This window comes from Colletes latitarsis, chromosome 8 (genome assembly GCF_051014445.1).
Source record: "Colletes latitarsis isolate SP2378_abdomen chromosome 8, iyColLati1, whole genome shotgun sequence".
Taxonomy (NCBI): Eukaryota; Metazoa; Arthropoda; class Insecta; order Hymenoptera; family Colletidae; genus Colletes; species Colletes latitarsis.
Window position 1 is genome coordinate 30,772,458 of NC_135141.1, and position 17,216 is coordinate 30,789,673.

Here is a 17,216-nt window from a genome sequence, read left to right on the forward strand (position 1 = left end):
TAATTCTTTCGCGATCAAAAGTGTACATGAGGTAAATTTCTATTTTCAGGACGAATTACTTGGGGGAGATGCTTCCTGGACAGCAACAGAACCAACAGTCGGGACTGGGGCTCGTCCAGCAACAGCAACATCAGCAACATCATCATCTGTCGAGCTGCATGTCGACCGTGCAGTTGAAATCGACGGCGGAACGCGACAACAGGCGAAACCATCAAGTTTATACTAGTTCCCCGGTGAAGCAGGAGAATCACAAGTCCAATGATCATGGATCAGGTACCATATTGTTATTCGTATGGTCGATTACAAGTGTCTAGTGTATCGTCAAACACGTCTATTTCCGGCAGAAATGTACGAAATAAGTCCGTACGCGACGTTTAGCGTCCCGGGGAGGGAAAATCGTTCAGTGACGACCGCCACCCTCGACTACACGATGCAGTTCAAAACGTTCGGGCATTTGGAGAACGAAGACATCAATACGATCGACTACGAGAGGTCCAGCGTAGACTTCGAAAGGTAACTGTTTTCTTTCGACCCTTTCGCATTTGCATCGCGTGCATGTCTCGAGTTCGACGAAGTCCAAGCCTCCTGCTCGAACGTTTACGTCCCGCTCCGTACCCTTTTCTCTGCCTCTTTCTGGTGTTCTTTCACGCGCAGGTCTAAAACGCCAAGGTGGCACAAGCAACGATACTTCCCGAGCATCGCGGAAGCCGAAAGCAAGTTGCGCTCCAGTCGACAAGGTTCCGGAAGCGACACGTCCGGAAGTCCTTGCGGAGAATGCGCTGGACCTAGTTACAGGGTCCCAGTGAAACCTTGCAGAGGTACTTTCGAATTTTTACAACGGTCATCCCACGTCGACTGCATCGGTGATTGATTGAGAATTTCGTTTCGCAGATGTGTTCTCACGAGGCGTGGAGTCGAGTACAGAATCCAACAACGAAGGATCGCCTTCGCTTGCGAGACGACGAAGCCGACAGCCGAGCCGGTCCACTCGCAGGTAGCCAAGGTTTGTTTGTTTCCACATAGCACTCAGTCCTGATTTTATACAATATTAATACTATCACGGTCTTATCGGTCTCGTGCCGATGCAGAATGAGTAATGGGGAAAAATAGTGAACTCTGAAGAAACGAGAACGACTCTAAAGAAGCGGACCGTGTTCATTCTAGACATTGACTATTAATTATTGCATATGTACAGGGTGTTTGGCCACCCTGATTTTCGTCTTATTTTGTCCTCTAGAATCTCCCATTAAAATTTTTCCCAGGCGTGGCCGAACACCCCTGTATATACACTAGATTTTACAAAATAGTTGCATTAAAAACGTTTCTTCGTTAACCAGTGTGAAAAGAATTGAATAGCGTAGCTGTAAAAAAAATTTGATTCCAGCAAATTAATTTGGACTGAGCGACGATTAACCAGCGCAACGATAAGCTTCCATTGTGCAAAACGAACGATGATTTGGTTTAGAATCAGTTCAAATTAATTTACAAGCTCGATTGGGTCCGATAACGGCGAATCTTTCACGTCTTTCCGTTAATCAATCAACCCCCTAAGACGTTTTTCTCTGATCTTATTGTGCGTAGTTCGGTGGAGGACATGACGTTGTTGCCGCCAAGCGGGTTTAGCGACAGCCGCGAATTGAGCGACGTAGAATGTGACCGTGATCGTGATCGTGACCGTGAGCGTGACCGTGACCGTGATCGCGACTGGCAAGGTCTGTCAGCCGGGACCCGCCACGGCGGCAGCTTGGGTAGACTGCCGATCGAGGCCGTCGAATCTATGCTCGCTAGGTATCGACACGAACCTCCGTAGACCGTAGTAAGCTGACACGTTGAGATCCATTTTCTATTGATCTTTAAACCTAGGAGGACTTCTGGAGTCTCGAACAATCCTGTTCACTTCTCTCTCTCTATCTCTCTCGCTTATTTTCCATTCGACTTCCATTAGACTTATTAATTTGCGAATCCCGACGTCAAACACTGGGTCTGTTCCGTACGCTTAATCCATTAAGTACCAGCGTCCCAATTAAAAGTCCAAACGTGCCTCGATCGGGGGTGTCAAAGATTCAAAATGCCAAAATTAGTGTGGTGTCTGCTAGGAGACCCGTGACGAAACGCTCTCCCTATCCTTTTCCTTCCATCTCACCAACAGGACCTCCAAATAATTCATTTTACAATTGACAATTGACTTTGGCACTTGATGGGTTAAGACGGCACTCGTGCTCGCGAGAATACGTTACGATAAAAATCGTAAGATCGACGAAACGAATGCTCAATGTTCGAGACAGAAAATATTGGCTGTTCAAGGTCACTGTTCCAGCCATGAATCATACCAGGTACGATGTCTACTTTCAGAGGCAGAGAACGCGTGTCTGCAGGTTTGGCGCTTTCCGTCAAACGCTATGGGTGGAGGAAAGAGACTCGAGATGGAGTGGTGGGGGTAGCCAAACAGTATGATGGGATGGCTCCTCTTCAGTGGCCTTGAGATGCCAATTAATTCCGATGCCCGACCAGATTAGAAAACAAAGATTTCTCCTTAATTGCGTTACGTTTCTCCCCATGGACACGACAAATTCGATTAAAGTATTAAATTCGAAGACACACCGGATAGTCAAACTCGACAGAAGTCATCCTAGGATTACAAGAAGCCACACCAAATATATTCAATAACTCACGGAAATGAAATACTAGTTTTTACACCATATACTAACCACCTAGAATCCACCTAGAAGTTTTAACTACTGACTAGAACACTAGCTGTGAGACTTTTGACACTCGAATGGTACAACATTTCTCTGGTTCTAAGATTAGCGTTTCCTTTACAAATAATATATATATATATATATATATTTTTTCTTAGCAACGATAAAATCCGAATGTTAACGATGTTTGTTGCACGGACTTCGTTTCAGATATCAGCAAAGGAAGGAACAAGAGAGGCAAGAGTTCACTATACACGTATGATCGAGACTTAGCAATTCTAGTGGGAATCTTCGCTGGACGATGTAAATGGAATAGTAAACTTTTGTCGATCGCCTAAGCGTCTTACGGAATGCCAAATTGCGTGTACGATTCGTACTGTGGCGACAGTACTCCGAGGAATAATGTCCACTTTATTCGCGAAATTTCCTAGACTATTCTCGAAGAGACACGACAAACGAAACGATAGGAAACGACCATACATGAAAGTACGACAAACGCTTAGGTGTCTTAGAAAAAATGCACGACTTGAACAAATCCACGGGATAACTCTGCGCTAACGGTTGGAAACACAAGGAAAACAAGTCAATTTACCGATGGATAATGAACTACACTCGATTATAATCGTCTACTGTATAGTATAGGTCTTGCGTACCGTTAGTAACGCTGCACCGGAAATTGTATAGCAGAGTTGGGACTGGTCGAATATTAATCGAATACTTTGGCTACTATGAACGATATTCTATACATTTGTACTTTGATAAAAAAAAAATTAATCAGAAAAGACTATTTCAACAGAAATATTGAATATTGAATGTAGATATCCGGGAGAACGTTAATTTTGATTTGAGAGGAAACTTGTCCACGTTTAATTTCGTTTCAAGGGAAAAATAATAGTAATTTTCGATCAACGATAGTGTATTAACATTTTCGAATAGTCCCAGCCCTATTGTACAATCGAAAAACGAACATCGAGAATCGTTTACTGCCATCGTCGAGAAGCATCGTTTAGATTTTTAAACGATCATTGAGGGAACGTTTTTTTAGTTAATCACTTTACAGATAGTGAATTATTTATACCAAATTGTACTGAGATTACAAGATAAATAATGCCACGGATTTGCTATTTATCAATTTAAAGTCCCTATGAGATCGAACCTCGAAAATTTTGGAATTATATAAATAATAAGAGTCCAGCAGTTTGATTTGATCGTTTTAATAATTCTGACGATCGCGTTCCCATTCACGATAGCTTCGCGATCCGTATTGAATCGATGAACAAATTTTTCGCAGAATCGTTTCAAAATGGTCGAGGAAGCGTATTGCAACGATGTTTCTGCTTAGGACGGAGCCAATTGTAACAATATTCCTAATTATCGGCATTAACGAGACGCGACCGCGCGCTTCGACGTTTGTTTCGAACCGATTTTGTTAATAAAACTTGTTTGGAGGATCGAACGATCGCGTCGAGGCGCGCGGTCTCGATCAGGGATCGTGACGTGTGATCGAAACAGATTATAACAGTACGTTTTAAGGGTGTATATACATGTACGCATCATATTTAGAGGGGCGAACAATTTATTGACATAGAACGACCTCGATCATCCAATTAATGCCAAAGATAAGTTTTAAGCAACGCGTTGTTTCCATTCGCGCAACGGCACGCGGAGCCGTTTTGTAAAATAGCCTATATAAATATATTAATGTTTAACCTTTTGCTACGCCCGCATCGAAGAATTTCAAAAGAAAAAAGGTTTCGAATAAAAGGTAGCCGAGGAATTATCAACGTTACAATTAATATCGAACGATAGATAGAATATTAATATCGATCGATTGTTATTTTTCTGGAAATGCATGAAATAGCAAAAGGTAAAACATCGCCCCTTCCGGGGGCGAAACTCGGGTCGATTTCACGACAATCGATCTATCGAATTTTCAAAATTTGTCCGTTTCGCGGACCGATATGGGACTCGTGCAACGCCAGTATCGTGTTAGTCCGATCCTCGAGCATCGTTTTCGAAACGGTGGCTCTCGAGGCTAATTAACTACGCTTACGCTGATTTCTGCCAAAACTGATTTTACGGAAACGAGGGCATACTTCGTCTATTTTCTCGGAAAGAGAGAGAGAAAGACTCGTCCAAGCGTAATCGACATTCGTTTTCAATCGAAGTTCATTCTTTTATAACGGAGATAAAGGGTGTTCGGCCACCCCTAAATAAAATTTTAATGGGAGATTCTAGGGGCCAAAATAAGATGAAAATCAACAAATTGGTATTCTTGATTTTCATCTTATTTTGGCCCCTAGAATCTCTCATTAAAATTTTTCCCAGGATTAGCCGAATACTCTGTATGTTTCTATCGATAATATCGAACAGACTGGATCACACTTTTTAGGGACTAAACACTCGTATTAACCATTGACGAAAATCTCAATTGCATCGAAGCGTTCGATGCTATAAACTATACGAGGCTACCGCTCACTATTCGTATCGGTACCTTAATTTAATGTTAACCGACAAACTGCCAAATCAACTTCGTTTAAACGTCTTACGAAAGTTTGCTAGATTACACCTTCGATTCTCCAAGTTCCTCCCTTCGCTATAATTAATAATACTAACGTGTACACGGTGTATACCGAATGTTCTTCCAACGCTGTTCAAATTTATACGGACTTTTTTATGGCGCGCCTCGTTATTGGGGCGCGAAACGTACGTACGCTAATTTACCAATTAAACGGACCCCGTAACGAACACGCTGAATTCCGAATTTAGACACGAAATATGCAGAGTATGCCCTCTAATGATGATATCGATTTGTCACACATGTAACTACGTGCTTGATTTGTACAGACGCGATGGGCAAAATCGAATCCATGCACCAACCTAAGCACGAGAGCAGCGATCGTATGATTTATAGCGAGTCTTCGTCGTAGTCGGAAATCGTGATCCGTAGTTAGATGAAATTCGGACGAGAAATTAGGGAAATGATGTTTTTCGAGAGAGAGTGCATGAAGAATGCGTGTGATATACAGGAACTCGTCGCGTGGCCCAGCCACAGCGTACTATTGTACATGAGAACCGTGAAAACTTAGGCTTTATGTATCATATCCTCGTATAAGTATCCGTGAGCGAACTAGATGAATTTAATCATCGTCCGTTATGGTTAACATGAAAAAAAAAAATAAATAAATCGATCGAATGTCTCATCGAAGCGTCGAACTTTCACAAGATATACTAAACTCAGCGTGTTAATAAAGAACGACAGACATTTATTGCGTGAAATTCAATTTTGTATCCCTGTGTCGCGCCTTCGAAGGCTGATGTACTTTTTAAAACGGTTATCGTCGATGTGCAGGACCAGCTCAAATCGATCCCCTCGATTCGCTTCGAAACTCTTGATTATATTAAAAAAAAAAAAAACAGTTTCAACGCTATTCGAGAGGATCGACCCGTACGTCTCACGCTGCACACGAACACTAATTTTATGCTCAAAAAACTTGAAAGTTGAAAAACTTGCTGCCATGTACTGTACTTCTCGATGAGTAGATAGATAAAAAAAAAAAAAATAAACGTATCGAAAGAAAGCATTTCGTTTGGGTTCGCCTGTTTATTAGCGAAAGAGAACGAGGGGAAATTCTTCAAAGGATTAACGGCAGTTGAAGGCTCACTTTTGTACGCTCATCGTAGGAGTAGCGAAAAAAATTTCTTTTTCCTGTAAACCATGCTTACGTTTCTTTCTGTTGAACGCTTGACAATGGAAATGCCTATCTGGACCACCCAAATCTTACTCGATATGCACAGAGCCACTCAAGCTTATTATAGAAATTACAGAAATTAATAAAAAGCCATAGCACGTATTTTCCATTCTTTTTATTTACATTCTCCTCTACCTTTCCCATTAATTCCTTAATTTTTACCTTATAACCACTACAAATATTATTCCAAGTTCTACAATCATTTCTCTATACATTATTTCATGTAATTAATGCATTAGCTATATAGGAGGTACGGGGAGTACAGTTCCCCTTGCCCCCCACGAATTGGTGCTAACGTATAGTATCGCCATCTAAGAACGGGTTTCGAACTAAGAATTTCGTGCCAGGATCACAGAATGTTATAGTAGATATCCTGAGGACAGTTCCCCTTGCCCCCCACGAATTGGTGCTAACGTATAGTATCGCCATCTAAGAACGGGTTTCGAACTAAAAAAATCGTCCCAGGATCACAGAATGTGTATGGAGGTATCCGAAGTACAGGTTCCCCCACTCCTACTCCTGTTGTGCAGTACCTTGATTATTCGCTAATAACTCTTTTTCTGAGATTACAATATGAACTTTTAGAATTGAAGAATGTAGTATGAACCCTTGACAACATTCAAGGATACTTTTTACAACCCTTCCGCCCGTAATTAAATAGTTATTAACAAATATCGGAAGCCGAAATAATTACGGCCGTATTACTGTCTGCTTTAATCGATGAATTCTCAACTTTTCAACAATAACACACGTATTTCCGCTATTAGAGAACCAAGTAGACATCCCTGGGAACATTCAAGGACCGATTTTGCAACGCTCCTCGCTCTAATTAATTAGTTATTAGCGATAGATCCCTAAGGTGTCACGTTAGAAGGTTAGAAACTGTGTGCCGACTTCCTATATCAATTAATAACTATTTAATAACGCATATGAGGGTTGCAGCAGGTATCCTTGAATCTTGCCAAGGGTTTATACTATATTCTTAAACTCTAAAAGTTCATAAATTAATCCCAGGAGAAGCGTAATTAGTAAATCATCGAGCAGTGATTCATTGTATATGAAGAAGTACATAGTTCGCTGTTGTCATCACTAGATGGCGCCACCATACATATCGTAATAAATCGCTGCTTGTAACGAACCACTGCTCGGTAATTTACTAATTACGCTTTTTCTGGGATTAATTTATGAACTTTTAGAGTTTAAGAATATAGTATAAACCCTTGGCAAGATTCAAGGATACCTGTTGTAACCATGTCATGCCTCATTAAATAGTTATTAACGAATATCGGAAGTCGGCACACAGTTTCTAACCTTTTAACGCGACACCTTAGGGATCTATCGCTAATAACTAATTAATTAGAGCGAGGAGCGTTGCAAAATCGGTCCTTGAATGTTCCCAGGGATGTCTACTTGGTTCTCTAATAGCGGAAATACGTGTGTTATTGTTGAAAAGTTGAGAATTCATCGATTAAAGCAGACAGTAATACAGCCGTAATTATTTCGGCTTCCGATATTTGTTAATAACTATTTAATTACGGGCGGAAGGGTTGTAAAAAGTATCCTTGAATGTTGTCAAGGGTCCATACTACATTCTTCAATTCTAAAAGTTCATATTTTAATCTCAGAAAAAGAGTTATTAGCGAATAATCAAGGTACTGCGTAACAAGAGTAGCAGGAGTGGGGGAACCTGTACTCCGGATACCTCCTTACACATTCTGTGATCCTGGCACGATTTTAGCAGTTCGAATCCCTGATATTAGATGGCGACACATATTTTTGTCACTTTTTGACGTGAAGGTAAGGTAATTATCGCATCCAGTAATCGTTTATAACCATTTAATCGCATGAAAGAATGTGTAGAAAAATGTTTAAGGAACTTAATTAGATGTTAAACAGGTTCGAATAATATTCGGTGTTGTTATAAGGAATTATGGAAGTTTAGAATTTATAAAAATTAAGGAATTAATGGGAAGGTTAGAAGAGAATGTAAACAAAATGCATGGAAAATGTGTACTGTGACTTTCAATTTTTTATTAATATAATCGTAAGCGTTTGACAGTTCAAATTTTGGCGGTGTTACTGAGTTCTGAACGCTACTGCACTATTTACGGTGCATATATCGCAAAGATGCTTTCCTGTCTACGTTCACCAGTACGTATGGCTGTCAATGCGAAGACGAAATTATCTTAACTGATCCTCAACAACGCAGAGCTTGATCGTCGTTAATCAGCTATCTAATCACGTATTTGAAGTGAACGTGATCATTTTTACAATATTTTCTATCACGTTCTCGATTGCATTTATAAATTTACGTTAATCCTGACATTGTTACATCGATATCTATTGTGTGTGTACGACCGGCGATCACGTCAAATTATTGAAAGTAATTGTCAATTTGAACTTATTAAAGCCACAAGATTCGGCATTATGTGTGCGAAAATGGCTTTTCAGCATCAGGCTGGCACCGCTATGGAATGTTTAAGCGTACGTATCTCGATTATTTGCATTTAATCCTTCGACACTTCATGCACGTTCTATCGACAATTGTCGTATCTTCTTTGGACGTTCATTTTTCCTGAGTACTGTTATTTGTTTATATATTTTATTGACACATAACGTGTACGAATAAAAGCAAAATTTTCTTTGGAAATTACAAATTATTAAATGAAATTTAACGTCCATTCTGCGACAGATATATTGTCCAAGGAAATTGTTATCAAAAGATTAGTCAGCAATTGATAGCAAGTTGATTTAATATTGTATATGTCTTACGTTCTTTAGATACCGATCACTCTACACAAGGAAACAGAAATTAATGAAAACGGGGAAGAAGTAATGAAATGTGGTTTCAAAATAGGCGGTGGAATTGATCAAGATTTTAGGAAAAGTCCACAGGGATATACAGATAATGTAAGGAAAATTAACGTAACATAGATATTGTAAACATAATCTATATTGTTTTCTATTTAATTTTGTTTGATTTTAGGGTATATACGTCACTGAAGTACACGAAGGATCACCAGCAGCAAAAAGTGGTCTCAGAATGCATGATAAAATTTTGCAGTGCAACGGGTATGATTTTACGATGGTCACTCATAAAAAAGCAGTATCGTACATCAGAAAACATCCAGTATTAAATTTATTAGTAGCTCGCAAAGGTGTGACCAGTACTTAAATACCAAATGAAAAATCTACACGATATAAGAAAAGTATTTATTTCACTCTAATACACAGAGTCAACTTATTTGAGCTACATGTCTGCCAAATATCAGATTAGTTTATAATCAATAGTAAGATTACCTCGAATTTACACAAAAATAAAAGAATCAAATATTTGCTATTTTATTTTTTTTTTTTTTTATAAACTATCGGTACCGAGTGGCGAAGATTCCAGTTGAAATAGGGTCATAATGTTAATTCGCGCATACTCGATATTCGTTGAGATATTTACTTTGCAGGCATTACATTATTCATCTTCCATTACAGTAGAATTAGAGCATTAGAGCAATAGATTGATATATATGTATAAAAATCCTGTTATGGTTCGTTATTGTTGTTAAAAAGAATAATTGTATGGAAGTGTTTTCTTGGTAATGTCGTACAACAGTTAATGATGCTTACGATCGTGTAGAATTATGCTTGAAGAACATAATTTTACATGTGCCTGCTTAAAAATCATACTGTATAATGTTTATTCTATATCAAAATTTACAATATTTCGTGTGCCAAACAGTAACTACTACATGAGATCCGTATGAATATTTCTCACTGTCATGTATATATTGGTATACAAAACAGATTTCATAGGATGAAATTTATTTGAACAAAAGGTTGAAAAAAAAAACTTCCCGATCGATTTAAATGACAGAAATAGTTGTATGGATGAAAGTCATGATATTTTAATTCTTTAAGTATTTCTATATTGTAAAGTATAACAAAAATGCCAAAGCATAATGGAGTTACACTAGTTTAAATACACACATACTTTTTACAAAATTTTGTATGTCAGTATAGTATTGTAAGACTCAAACGAAATACTTCAAATTTATGCATTTAAAACATTCTTCAATGACCGAAACAATCATACAATACACATTGTTTTAATTTAATAAGTATTACATTTAGTACGCACGTAACTTACGTGAATAAGTGAAGATACATGCAACTATTGCATTTATAAGCATTTATAAAACATTTTCTGCTACTTATTGAAATGTACAGAAAATAATTAAGATTGTAAATTTTGAGACCAATAGAAATATTGAATTTTCTATTTTGTAAATTTGTTACTTTGACCAATAATGAATGGTTCAATGTATCTTCGTGTGTGTTTTTACAAATAAGAGAAACAACACTTTGTATTTCGCATTCTTTTTTTTTTTTATTGGCTTCAATGTACAATAAGTGAAACAAAAGGAAAAGTTCCTGTTATACGTACAACTTTCTTTTGTATCCCGAAGTTTTTACCATAATCACGATCGAAACATCAAATTGTTTTATAAAAAAATGTAATATGTTGTCACAATTTTGTAACTAGTCTGCTAACATGAAAGTTAAAAAGAAACCGTAGAGCATAAATTATTATGTGTGCATGTATGTAGTAAGTTAAGGTTTTTTTGTATAGAGCCTCAGTGTGACAAATTACATGCATTAATTTGATCAATACACAGATCTACATTTATATGAAAATTATATGTTATTTATTGCCAAAAACATGATTAATATAGAAACATATGAAAAAATTATTGTATATTGTGTAACTTAAATATTTTTCCTTATTTAAGGTGTGCAAGAATCCAAGAATTACTGAGGGCATTTAAATTTAAAACAATTAATCCCCAAATTATTCCAATAGAAAACTTTCATTATCTATTTCTTTTTGCATATTTTAAAAGGGTAATGAATTGTATAAATTGCACAATACTAACATGTTAGGATAGCCACAATCCATGGATAGAACATAATGTTTATACATTGCCGCCCGATCGGATACTCTTTCATACATATTTTCACACACGCGAATGCCGCTCTTCCATCACATAGAAGGGACGTTTAGTATCTACATTGCCGTTTCTAAAAATTGTCCTTTCCTACAGCCCTGGCTACAGTAATATAACGTGACTCCACTAGAGCTGAAATTTGGGGAATCCCGATATCGCATCTTACGTAACTGCAATAAAAATGAGTTTGTTACATGGACGAATAACATTACATTAGACAGTTTCAACAAAAATATACCTACCATCAGCAAGAATTATTTTTTAAGTGTCATGCATCATCAATTGAATTTTTGCAATAAGTATCAGTATATTCCTTTTGATACATTCTACGTGTAAAGCATCTATCTAATCTTATCCAAATTTTCCACTCAACAATTTAGTAAGACTGTCATATTTCTTTTGAAGCCTGGAAAGTCGAACTCTAAATACAGCTTTTTCCCTCTTCAACCTGATAACTTCATTTCTTAACTTATTCGTGATATCATCATTTTTTCCACATTTTACTACATCAGATGTTGAACATGAAATTTCTATTGTACCAACAGAATGTTCATCTAAAGGATCAAAGTCCGTGCTTCCATTGTTAGATAAATGCTCTGTAAGACTTTTTTCAGGGGGAAGGGAAGACAGTTTTGCCATTGTATTACCAGGAGATTCTTTTATCGATGAATTATTGAAAGGCATTTTTACTGATGCATTAACATGAGTATTTTCCATGCTTGACTTCTGTATTGTACTCTCTTCTGAAACTGGTAATTTTACAGTTTCAGTTTTGTTTGTGATAGGTACAATTCCATTTCTGACAGTATGAATGGGTAACATCATTGTGTAATCATGATCTATTACACGAAGCTTCATAGGACAACCAACTTCATGTTCAAGTCCACTTCCTTTCGATGGTCTACCTATTTTCTTTAGGTTCTTATGTTTTTGATTTTCTTTCTCGTTATAACACAAGTGATTTAATTCTGTAACTGTTCTTGCAGGTGAAAACACTCTTGTAGCTGGAAGAGGAGACGACGAATAGCGGTGGTCATCGATTAATTTTTCGAATAACTTGCCATGCAATCGTTTTTTGGAACAGTGGCAAAAAAGTGTAGGCACTGCATTTTTTTTCAGCCGCCGGGCAGCTCTGTTTTCCCATTGCGTAGGTGCAAAATGAAGCTGTAAATATTTAATAATACAAATAAATAAATACTTTTCACGAAATGATAGCTTCTAGTTATCACATTTTGGTTAGTTAAAAGTTAATGGAAAGAGCATCGATCGATTACCTCGCAAATGAAATGGTTCGGGCCAAACTTGAAATTTGGCCTATTAATTTGATGTATCCACTTTGCCCGTAACTCCTTGTCTTTCGGAATTCTTTTCATAACTTTCTGAAAAGAACGATTCGGACAGTTCGTAGCACAGCACAGCGTCATATCAATACAACACTAGTAAACAGATTTTCAAGTATTACGTCATTACGACAAACCCCACCGGAGAATTTAAACAATTGCTCACTCCCCCACGAAATTAAAAAATGAAGAACAAACTAAAATACTGTAGAGAGAAATTCATAGCATACGCAATTACGGTTTGATGCCCTACGGCAGAGATACCAGATTGAGCACCGGGTGCACTATTCACACTATGACATATCACGCGTACGTGAGCTCGTAGAGTTTCGGAAAGTCGACAAAGGCAAACTGACACATGCCCTCTTTCTCGATTATTCCGAAGTAATTTCGGACCGCCTCGTGGGAGTCGAGAGAGAAAGGCTCACATTTGCCTCCTCGCTCTTGAACAACTAATATCCGACCTCCCGTCTACGGCATACGATTCGGAATCTCGACTGCCCAGGTATTTTAACTTGCCTTTCCTAGAGTTCATAACTGAACTCTGCAAATTACTCCTGGTTTCTATTTGCCTCAGATGACTCCTGATGACCAGTGCTGACAAAAGTGCGGAACTCCCGACAACTTTTGACACCATACAGCGACTGTTACTGACTGCTCCTGATTACTGCTTACCTCTGCTGGACTCTGCTGACCATCGCTTATATTTCTGACAACTTATAACGATTACTACTGACTTCTGCTACCCTCTGTTGGTCTTTGCTGATCTCTGTCAGCGTGTGCTTGTCTCTGCTGAGCTTTCCTGGCCTCTGCCGTACGCTACTGACCACTGCAGGTATTTCTGATAATGCATAACGATTAATACTTACTACTGCATGCCCCTACAAATCTCTGCTTGCCTTTGCAGGTTTCTGCTTGCCTGTGCATGCCTTTGCTGGACTCTGCTGAACACTGCTGACCACCCTTGATGCTTCTGACATCGTATAACAATTACTACATGCTACTGTTCGCCCCTGCTGATCTCTGCTTGCCACTGCATGCCTCTGCTCGTCTCTGCTGACCGCCACTGACCACTCCTGTTACTTCTGACAACGTATAACTATTACGACTGGCTACTGTTAGTCTCTCCCAGTCTCTGCTGACCACCGCTTATATTTCAAACAACGTACAACGATTACTATTGACGTCTGCCAGCCTCCGCTGGCCTCTGCTGACCGCTGCTGACCACTCCTGTTACTTCTGACAACGTATAACGATTACGACTGGCTACTGTTAGCCTCTCCCAGCCTCTGCTGGCCTCTGCTGACCACCGCTTATATTTCTGACAACGTATAACGATTACTACTGACTTCTGCCTGCCTCCGCTGGACTCTGCTGACCGCTACTGACCACTCCTGATACTTCTGACAACGTATAACGATTACTACTTGTTCCTGCTTGCCCCTGCTGGACTCTACTTGCCCCTGCATGCCTCTGCATGCCTCTGCTGACCTCCGTTGGCCTCTGCTGACCGCTGCTGACCACTGCTGACCGTTGCTGATAACTTGTGACATGATGTAATATAATATAATATGTTTATATGTATTAAAGTTTTGTATAATGTAAATCTATGACAATAAATGATATAATTGCAAAGAATTCTATGTGTTCTCGTCACTTTTACCTTTCTTTTCCTCTTCCCATTATTCCCTTAGTTATAAGAAACCGTTTCCCTACTTAAAACTGGAATTCCTAAGTGCCCGGAGCGTTTTCTGAAATGCCGGTGACCTTGACCCACTTTCGAAACTGGGTCAAGGCCAAATCCTGATTCCCAAAGCGCCCGAAGATTTCTAAAATTTCGAATGGCCTTGACCTACTTTCGAAATTGGGTCAAGGCCATCCGGATTTCCAAGTTGGCCCGGAGATTTCTAAAATTTCGAATGGCCTTGACCTACTTTCGAAATTGGGTCAAGGCCATCCGGATTTCCAAGTCGGCCGGAAGATTTCTAAAATTTCGAATGGCCTTGACCTACTTTCGAAATTGGGTCAAGGCCATCCGGGTTTCCAAGTCGGCCGGAAGATTTCTGAAATTTCGAATGGCCTTGACCCACTTTCGAAATTGGGTCAAGGCCATCCGGATTTTCGAAGCGCCCGGAATTTTTCTAAGATTCGAATGGCCTTGACCCACTTTCGAAACTGGGCCAAGGTCAAGGTCAAATTCGGATTTCCAAAGTTCCCGGAACATTTCTAAAATGCTGGTGCACTTGCAAAGAAGGTGGTACGCATCTTATAGGTAAGAGAATGTTTGGAGAGGAAAAGGACGGTAAAAAATGATAAGAACACATAGAATACTTTAAAATTATATCATTTATTGTCATAGATTTACATTATACAAAACTTTAATACGTATAAACATATTATATTATATTACATCATGTCACAAGTTGTCAGCAACGGCCAGCAGTGGTCAGCAGTGGTCAGCAGCGGTCAGCAGAGGCCAACGGAGGTCAGCAGAGGCATGCAGAGGCATGCAGAAGCAAGTAGAGTCCAGCAGGGGCAAGCAGTAACAAGTAGAAATCGTTATACGTTGTCGGAAGCATTAGGGGTGGTCAGCTGTGGTCAGCAGAGGCTAGCAGAGGCCAACGGAGGCCAGCAGAGGCATGCAGAAGCAAGCAGAGTCCAGCGGAGGCAGGCAGAAGCAAGTTGTAATCGTTATACGTTGTCAGAAATATCAGGAGTGGTTAGTAGCGGTCAGCAGAGTCCAGCGGAGGCAGGCAGAAGTCAGTAGTAATCGTTATACGTTGTCAGAAGTAACAGGAGTGGTCAGCAGCGGTCAGCAGAGGCCAGCGGAGGCTGGCAGACGTCAATAGTAATCATTGTACGTTGTTTGAAATATAAGCGGTGGTCAGCAGAGGCTGGGAGAGACTAACAGTAGCCAGTCGTAATCGTTATACGTTGTCAGAAGTAACAGGAGTGGTCAGTGGCGGTCAGCAGAGACGAGCAGAGGCATGCAGTGGCAAGCAGAGATCAGCAGGGGCGAACAGTAGCATGTAGTAATTGTTATACGATGTCAGAAGCATCAGGGGTGGTCAGCAGTGTTCAGCAGAGTCCAGCAAAGGCATGCACAGGCAAGCAGAAACCTGCAAAGGCAAGCAGAGATTTGTAGGGGCATGCAGTAGTAAGTATTAATCGTTATAGATTATCAGAAATACCTGCAGTGGTCAGTAGCGTACGGCAGAGGCCAGGAAAGCTCAGCAGAGACAAGCACACGCTGACAGAGATCAGCAAAGACCAACAGAGTGTAGCAGAAGTCAGTAGTAATCGTTATAGGTTGTCAGAAATATAAAGGGTGGTCAGCAGTGGTCAGCAGCGATCAGCAGAGGCCAGCTTAGGTCAGGAGACGCTGGCAGGGGTTAACAGAGGAAGGCAGAAGTCGTAGTAATCGTTGGATGTTGCCAGAAATATAAGCGGTGGTCAGCAGAGGCCAGCAGTGGCAAGCAGAGATCACCAGGGGCGAATAGTAGCAAATAGTAATCGTTATACGTTGTCAGAAGTAACAGGAATGGGCAGTGGCGGTCAGCAGAGACGAGCAGAGGCATGCAGTGGCAAACAGAGATCAGCAGAGGCGAACAGTAGCATGTAGTAATTGTTATACGATGTCAGAAGCATCAGGGGTGGTCAGCAGTGTTCAGCAAAGTCCAGCAAAGGCATGCACAGGCAAGCAGAAACCTGCAAAGGCAAGCAGAGACTTGTAGGGGCATGCAGTAGTAAGTATTAATCGTTATACATTATCAGAAATACCTGCAGTGTGAGCCCTTCTCTCTCGACTCCCACGAGGTGGTCCGAAATTACTTTGGGCAGCTTCGGTGAATCGAGAGAGAAGGCATATGTCATTTTGTCTTTGTCGGGTTTCGGAAACTCCACGCGCTCATGTACGCGTGATCTGACATAGTGTGAGAGAGCACCTTCGGTACCTTTCTGGCATCTCTGACTGTGTCCATTTAGTTTGCCCGTGATGCTTCCTATGCATAAGCTAAAGAAAGTGTGACCCATCGATGACCCATCAAAACGCTCAAGTTGCGTGGCATAGTTCGTTATTTTTAACGCTAGATGGCGCTCGTTTTTGGACCTCAAACCCTCTGGTGTTAAAACGTCCAAGTTTGTCGTGGAATAGTTCGTTACCATCAACGCTAGATGGCGCTTATTTCTCGACCTCAAACCCTCTGGTGCTAAAACGCCCAAGCTTGTCGAGAAATCCATCTAGCGTTAATGATAAGAACTATTCCACGACAAACTTGGGCGTTTTAGCACCAGAGGGTTCGAGGTCGAGAAATAAGCGCCATCTAGCGTTGAAGGTAACGAACTATTCCACGCAAACTTGAGCGTTTTGATGGGTCACCGGTGGGTCACACTTTCTTTAACTTATGCATAGGAAGAATCGCGGAC

The 17,216-nt window shown here is 40.1% G+C and overlaps 4 protein-coding genes across 7 annotated transcripts in view; 2 read left to right on the forward strand and 2 right to left on the reverse strand.

Annotated features, from left to right (window-relative positions):
* Window positions 1–4,929, forward strand: part of Dscam3 (Down syndrome cell adhesion molecule 3) — a 180,059-nt gene extending 175,130 nt beyond the window's left edge. The window contains exons 30-35 of one of the 4 annotated variants that reach the window (XM_076771880.1): window positions 50–273; window positions 345–513; window positions 655–818; window positions 892–994; window positions 1,582–1,788; window positions 2,910–4,929. In XM_076771880.1, coding sequence (XP_076627995.1) covers window positions 50–273; window positions 345–513; window positions 655–818; window positions 892–994; window positions 1,582–1,788; window positions 2,910–2,961 — 919 coding nt within the window. In that variant the 3' untranslated portion in view covers window positions 2,962–4,929. Of the gene's footprint in view, window positions 1–49; window positions 274–344; window positions 514–654; window positions 819–891; window positions 1,004–1,581; window positions 1,789–2,352; window positions 2,887–2,909 lie in introns of those variants that run through there. The other 3 variants (XM_076771883.1, XM_076771884.1, XM_076771881.1) reach the window with 3 other exon arrangements.
* Window positions 1–17,216, reverse strand: part of Evi5 (ecotropic viral integration site 5) — a 472,270-nt gene that overhangs the window by 389,455 nt on the left and 65,599 nt on the right. The gene's annotated exons all lie outside the window — the stretch shown is intronic.
* LOC143344661 (tax1-binding protein 3 homolog) lies at window positions 8,273–10,815 on the forward strand. Its single transcript, XM_076770926.1, has 3 exons — window positions 8,273–8,935; window positions 9,233–9,361; window positions 9,438–10,815. The coding sequence occupies exons 1-3, from the start codon at window positions 8,879–8,881 to the stop codon at window positions 9,624–9,626; spliced, it is 375 nt and encodes a 124-aa protein (XP_076627041.1). The 5' UTR covers window positions 8,273–8,878; the 3' UTR covers window positions 9,627–10,815.
* LOC143344660 (uncharacterized) lies at window positions 11,145–13,064 on the reverse strand. Its single transcript, XM_076770925.1, has 3 exons — window positions 12,726–13,064; window positions 11,694–12,615; window positions 11,145–11,621 (listed from the first exon to the last, which is right to left on the reverse strand). The coding sequence occupies exons 1-2, from the start codon at window positions 12,873–12,875 to the stop codon at window positions 11,803–11,805; spliced, it is 963 nt and encodes a 320-aa protein (XP_076627040.1). The 5' UTR covers window positions 12,876–13,064; the 3' UTR covers window positions 11,145–11,621; window positions 11,694–11,802.